Source organism: Monopterus albus, unplaced genomic scaffold (genome assembly GCF_001952655.1).
Source record: "Monopterus albus unplaced genomic scaffold, M_albus_1.0 scaffold284.1, whole genome shotgun sequence".
NCBI classification, from domain to species: domain Eukaryota; kingdom Metazoa; phylum Chordata; class Actinopteri; order Synbranchiformes; family Synbranchidae; genus Monopterus; species Monopterus albus.
Window position 1 is genome coordinate 12,074 of NW_018128164.1, and position 7,069 is coordinate 19,142.

Here is a 7,069-nt window from a genome sequence, read left to right on the forward strand (position 1 = left end):
CCCAGGAACCATTCTGCTTTCTCACCTGCGAAAGGACTTGAAGCATCTTATCAGATCTCTGGGCAAGGGGACAGACGACACAGTTAGCACTGTTCACCTGGTCATCAGCAGCCTCCTACAGCCCCACCAGCAACAAAAATGTAAGGCACATCTCACAGCAAAGTTTTTAAAGTAGCAATACCCTAAAACTAATATGTGCTGTGTGAATATTTGGAGAGACATAATGATGTAAACTAAATTATTCGTATCTGAAAATTGCTGTGGTGTGGTTACATTTCTTGCTGTTAAGTTGCTTGTGAACATTACACTCCTTTGTTGTATATTGTATGTTCTGCTCACTGTAGCCGGCATGACAGTGGCAAAACAGAGGAAAGTAGAAAGTGCTGTACATTTACTGTAGTAAAACAGCTGTAAATGATGTGCTCAGCACTACATTTACTGGGTTACCTTCCACTGTTAAGCACAGCTGGTCTCTCCTTTCAGGGCCTGTTCCTTATGACAATCAGCTCTCCACCAAAGAGGCCAGAAATGAATGGGAAATGGAAGTGAGCAATGCCATCATTACACCTCAGCTGAAGGTAGAAATGTTTTTAATTATACATTTGTTCTAAACAAGAACAAATAAAGAACATAGTCTAATTTCAGGAACCAATTATGACTGTTTGAAAGAAATCTGCAAATAACGCATTGTTATCTTCTGTCATTTTCTCCTCCATAGCACTTGGATCGACAACTAAAGGAAGTGAACGCATTTATCCGGGCTGACTCTCGCATCTCAGCCAATCCAATCATGAAACTAATGTTTGGCAATCCTCATCTCTTCTTGGCCTCACTTCCCAAAGATTCTCTAATCCATGGTTCTGCCATTTGGAGCTGCAGAGAGAAAGTGTCTCTGCTGAGCCTCACCCACATTGTCGAGCAGAATGATGGCAAAGACACCCTGCCTGTACTCTGGAGATTTTTGCACAAGGTAAGGAATCAGTGACGGAACATGCAAGACAGTTAAGGAGCTCTGTGTTGTACTTATAGCAGATTTTGGAAAACTTACCCTTAAAACAGTGCATCATAGACGTATTAGGTGCTATTTGTACAATGAGTACCTTGTGCTTATTCTTACAGATAGTTATGTTTAGTCCATTGTACCTGTATCCTGTTTATTCTTCCTTAAAATGTTTATTTTAAAGAGAATGCATAGAGATATAGGTACATAATGACTTTAGGATTGATGAGCTGCTATAAATAGAACTTTCATATATAAAGTATTATTGTTATGGTGGTTGTTGTTATTATTAAGGAAATTGTGCTGAACACAGAACCTTTTTCTTTTTTTAGGAAGCAGAGCTGCGACTTGTGAAGCACCTTCCTGACATCCTCACACTCCAGAGAGATCTGGTCAAGAAGTTTCAAAACATCACTGAGCTGACTTGTGGTACCATAGCTGAATTCCTCCACAGTCAGAAAGCAGGTATTGAAACTGTCCACAATAGTGGTTTTCAGCTTTTTTAATGTACTGTATGACTCATGTACTGACTGTATGACTCACTGTACACTAGAGATATAAAGTTCCATGCAACTCCTAATTACCTTTCTCAGAAATTGCATAGTAAAATAGCTGCTAACATACATCTTCAAGTCCTGCCTGCCAAGCAGTGAGTTGTTTTAACCTGGACAGAGCGTAGTCTCTGAGAGGCACTGAGTGAACTACTGAAGTACTGCACATCTTAATATGCTATAGTCAGTTTATCCAATGTACTGTAAGTCTGGTCTCTAGGTGATGTGCTCATTTTGAATGTAACTTGCTTTCTTCATGTGTGCAGCTTCATTGAAAGCCTGGTATGAGAAGCATGTTAAAATCTTCCTGACAACCTGGAATCAGCTCAGAGTGTCCTTGGCAACCAACGGTAAATACAGAAACTAAAAGTATATACAACTTACGCTAATACTGACCTGCCCAACCCCGTGATCTAATTTAGATTACAATGTTGTCTTTCAGGTGAAATTAAAATCCCAGCTGAGTTCTGCCAGAAGGACTTGGACCTCAACAGTGACTTCAAGGTGCTGTTACCACGGCGACAAGGCCCAGGCCTGTGCTCTACAGCTCTTGTCAGCTACCTCATTGCCCTGCACAATGACATGATCTACTGTGTGGATAAACACACTGGAGAGGAGACCAGGTGGGGGCGCTCATGCCACATTTTTCTCACTTGCACATGTTTGCCTGAAAGAAGACGGTCTGTGAGATTTTTCCCCAAATACTAAATGTGTTCATTGGGGTGACTGAGAGATTGATAAAAGGATAGAGATTAAACTCCTCTAATCACAAAGTCAAGAGATTGTTAAAAGGATAGAGATTAAACTCCTTTAATCTCAAAGTCAAGATTAGAAAGAGTTAAAAACATAAAAGGCAGTTAAACTACCATAATACAGATGCCCTGTCCTTTAGCTAACTGGTCTGTTTATCGCTCCCCCAGCTACAAAGTGAGCCCCGCAGACCTGACTGACATACATGTGATTCGGTATGAGCTGGAGAGGGACCTGATGCCTCTGGTTCTGTCCAACACCCAGTACAGTATTGAGAAGGGCCAGGAGACCCTTCATGAGTATGACTTGCCCAAGATCCAGCATCAGATTGTTTCCCGCTTCCTGCTGGGCAAACCTCTCATCACTCTCAATGTGAGCAAATGAAGAGCACAGTGGCTTCTCCCAAAGATTTGTGTAAAATTGTTCAGACACTATTTCTCTCATGTCTCTGTCCTTTATTTTACCACAGGGCATTCCAACACTCGTGAACAGACATGATCGCAACTATGAGATTATACTAAAGGATGTAAAGGCTAAAGTCAAGCAAGTAGGTAGTTCACTGGAATTACTGGTCATTTGTCACACCTGTTGTTGTAGATAGCTTCTCATGAGTGTGTGTGACCTATGTTTGTGTGCTAACAGGAGCCTCTTCAGACTCTCACCCTGTTTGCTGTGGCTGGAGAGCTCCACTCCTATAGTGAGGTGTGTGAGGCTTTGTCTACACTGGAAGTGGCCCTTGGTTTCCTTGCCATGACTGGTGGAGATCCTCACATGCAGCTGTCCTGCTACTTGGAGGAGGTGCTGCAGATGGGAGACCAGACAGCTCCGCATATCCTCAAGGTCAGCATATCTGAGGCACCAGTTATTTTGTCCTGTTGTACTTTGTCTCACTTCCACAAAACAGCCAGTCTGGACAGTTTGGTTACTTTGTATACAGGCAATTTTCCAAAAACAACTTGTTTGTTATCTGGCTTCTAGTGTTCATATTTAAACTTTAAATCAATAATCTCTTAACTTAAAGTTCTTTGTGCTTGATAGGATTTATTGTTGTCCTCTTTTACCTACAGACCCTGAGCATGTGCTGTCTAAAGCATTGTGTGGAACTGTGGCAGCTGCTGGCCTCACTGAAATCAGAAAATTTGCTGCGGCTCAAGAGGGTATAAAAAGATACTGTATTATTTATGTTTGCAGTAGCAGTCATCTGTGACTGTTATTTAGCCTGCTCTGTGCATTGCTTGTTTTCTCCAGGATCCATTTGTAGGAGTCTCAGAGAAATACAAACAGGTTCTGGGTGAGGACGAGCGCAGACTACTGACTGGTTTCTTCTCTAAGAGCAGCGCTGACACTTTCCTGCTGGAGATGCACGAGTTCCTTGTGCTGGTTCTTAAAATGCCCAATGCACCGGAGACCTACAGGCCTGACTGGGGGTAAAAATATTTTTTGTTGAATTCTTTGTGATTTGCTAATCCTTAAACAGTTCTATACAGCTTTAAATTTGAGATGGCGTCTAAATTGAATGTCGAGTTTGAAAAAGCAGAGACAATATTTGGAAGCTGTGATTAAAATGACTTTTTTATAATCGTGTTATGTAAAAATAAAAAGGGAAGCAAACACTTAAATAGAAACAGAAATTACTCCAGACATGTTGTGTTTTTGCTCTAAAGGAAAGCAGTGTGTTTTCCAAAGTGTTTAATATGTTACATGCAACCAAATCGAAGTTTAGTTTGGTCAGTGTTGGCTTTCTCTATATATTGGCTGGTTGTTTCAGCAAAGTCACAGACAAAACTTGCTTTTATTTGTTTGGGCTTGGGAACAAAGAAAATTTCTATGAACCCACGAAGATGGAACACTGTACCTCTGTAAATACTATTAAGTAACAGTAACTCAACATTTTATGTCAGTATTTCTTCAAATGTACTTCTGGTCATCAGCCTCAATGCTACGTTATCACCCCATCCAGTCATATAACTATAGTGCAACGTATTTCATTGAACCTATTTGAAGTTTATATAGGTGACATAAGGAATTTAAAAACATCTGTGCTTTTGTGTGTGTGTGAGTATCATGATTTGTATTAACAATGTCAGATTACTGATTTAAATTGCATGGATTTTTCTCTGAAAGCTTGAAAATCACGCTGGTGTCTTACATGGAGCGGAAAGGACTGGACATCCCGCCTGATGTGGAGGAGCTCTTCCCAGATGAGATCTGCCTGTCCCATTGTGTTGCAGCCTGGAAGTTCGTTGTTGCCTACAAGCAGGAACATGGACAAAGACAATGAAGACGAGATGGACTGGGTTGATCCCCACCCCCCACCTGTTTGTTAAATCCCTCAAATGAAGTTTACAATCATGACAGACAGTACTGAAGTGGGGAATAATGTGTATTTTACATACATTTAGGGAGAGATGTGCCTTTTTAAGAGTGCTAATAAGTTCTGTATGATGCCACAAAATAAGCACGGAGTTCACATTTAAAGGTGACTTGACTAAAGGGTCCCTACTTTTTTTTAATCTACAGTATCATGGATTTGCATTATTTTCTATTTTCCTAAGTATCATGTAGAAGGTTTATGCACAGTTAAAGTATTTTTGCTTGCACTTGTAATGTCAATTTGTCACAAAGAGGCAGAAAAAAAATCTGAAGTCTACTCAGGTATAAAATGTGGAGTAACTGTGAGGACTGATCACCTGATCAGTAACCGTGTCTTTTCACTTTGATTTGCATCTTTTTTTTTTATCACTGTTTAGTTATGTTGTCATATATAAAAATCTTGCCTTTAAATCATTCCAGTTTACTTTTTTTTTCCTGTCATTTTTCATAGGCTCTTTAATAATGTATGTTGAAAGAATACACTGAAATAGATAATTTCTTCCAAAAAAGCATAGTCTTCTTTGTGTCCTTGTGTTTTGTGTACAGAATAATACATGCTTTGAATGTGGCATCTTATTCACCTCATGTCTGTGTCTGTTCTCAGGGCAGCCTCATTCCCTGTAGTAAAGTGAATATGTTACCAGCTGCAATTATAGACAAACTGCTTTATTTCCTCAGTCAACTATAAATTTTACTGTCCATCCATCCATTATCAACTGCTTATCAGGTAGTCAGGACATGAAGGCAGCAGGTTTAGTAGGGGGAGACCTGCTGACTCAGACTGGGGATGCCATCAGGGAGTGGAAGAAAACACTTTTTGGTAGTTCCTGAACACAACAAACATGAGGCAAAGTGTGAAGATTCAGGGCACTCAAATCTTTGGCAGAGGTCTCTGAGGTGTAGTTGAGAAGGCACCAGGTACGGATGAGATTCGCCCTGAGATGCTGAAAGCTCTGGACATTGTGGGGGAGTCCTGGCTGACATCTCTTCAATGTTGAATGGAGGATGGGTGTCATACCTGGGGAAATGGAAACTGATGGTCTCCATATCTAAAAAGGGTGACCAGAGGGTGTGTACCAATTACTGGGGTATCACACTGCACATCCTACCTGGGGAAGCTTATGCCAGAGTAGTAGAAAGAAGCCTCAGACTGGTTGTTGAACCTCAGAATCAGGAGAAACAATATGGATTCCTGCCTTGTTGTGGGACAGTGAACCAACTCTTTATCTTTACAAGGCTACTGGAGGGGTCATGGGGAGTTTGCACATCCACTGTGCATATGTTTTGTTCACTTGTGGGAAACATCCAAAGAAAAACATCCGAAGATCTTCTAGCCTTAGACAATGGCTTGTCCTATATCTTAGTGCTGCATTTGACACCACTGATCACATTTTATTGCAGAAACAGGAACATGCTATTGAGATTAAAGGAACCACACTACATTGGTTCGAATCTTATCTATCAGAAAGAATCCAGTTTGCCCATGTTAATGATGAATCTTCCATTCAGACTGAAGTTAGTCATGGAGTTCCACAGGGTTCAGTGCTTGGCCCAGTTCTCTTCACTTTATACTTGCTTGCCTCAGGCAATATTATTAGGAAACAGCATAAATTTACACTTCTACACAGATGATATTCTGTTATGTCTCTTTGTGAACCCAGATGAAACATCAATTGGTCAAACTTCAAGTATGTTTTAAAGAAATAAAGGCCAGGATTACCTGTATTTTCTTACTTCTACTCTAGATGGCATAGACCTAGCCTCCAGTACTACTTTTTGATAAAGCGTATTGTTAGGGCTGGCTCCCCTAAGCCTTCCCTTAGTTACACTGCTATAGGCCTAGACTGCTGGGGGTTCCCCATGATGCTCTGAGGTCCTCTCCTCTCCACTCCATGCATTTATTTGCCCCCATTACATGTCATTAACCATGTATCTCCTCTCCCATAGTATGTCCTCTCTCTCTCCCCTGTACCTTTCTGCAGGTTTTCCTGGCTCTGAAGTTCTACGATTCTGTTGAGCAGTCACTGGCCACATCAACCTGCCCAGTGTTTGATTGTTTGCTGTTTTGTTGCTTTTCTTTTCTCTAGTTACTTTATAACCTTTAGTTACTTCTCATAACTTTAGTTTCCTTTAGTTACTTTTCAGTTCTTCACTTTATTTTAGTTACTTTTCATACCTTTATTTTCCTTGCTTATACATATTAAAACTGTATTGATGACTGCTGTATTCTACTGAGTGAAACTTTGGAACTGTATGCTGCAAATTCTGTAGAGACAGGATGCCTGTATCTTCATGTAACCAGACAGCCTATTTTACATTTTAACAAAGACCTGTTGGCCTGTTTTGCACCTTCACCTAGACCCGCTTAGCATATTCCAAGTTCTGCCCTGTCATG

General features: G+C 40.6%; 1 protein-coding gene across 1 annotated transcript in view; it reads left to right on the forward strand.

Moving 5' to 3' along the window:
• The window catches only part of LOC109973214 (E3 ubiquitin-protein ligase rnf213-alpha-like), a 14,255-nt gene extending 7,512 nt beyond the window's left edge, over positions 1-6,743 (forward strand). The window contains exons 15-26 of the mRNA XM_020622628.1: positions 3-140; positions 484-578; positions 719-970; positions 1,333-1,465; positions 1,818-1,901; positions 1,994-2,174; positions 2,472-2,673; positions 2,771-2,848; positions 2,944-3,141; positions 3,369-3,458; positions 3,550-3,728; positions 4,426-6,743. Coding sequence (XP_020478284.1) covers positions 3-140; positions 484-578; positions 719-970; positions 1,333-1,465; positions 1,818-1,901; positions 1,994-2,174; positions 2,472-2,673; positions 2,771-2,848; positions 2,944-3,141; positions 3,369-3,458; positions 3,550-3,728; positions 4,426-4,582 — 1,787 coding nt within the window. The 3' untranslated portion in view covers positions 4,583-6,743. The remainder of the gene's footprint in view (positions 1-2; positions 141-483; positions 579-718; positions 971-1,332; positions 1,466-1,817; positions 1,902-1,993; positions 2,175-2,471; positions 2,674-2,770; positions 2,849-2,943; positions 3,142-3,368; positions 3,459-3,549; positions 3,729-4,425) is intronic.
• The last annotated feature ends 326 nt before the right edge of the window (positions 6,744-7,069 follow it).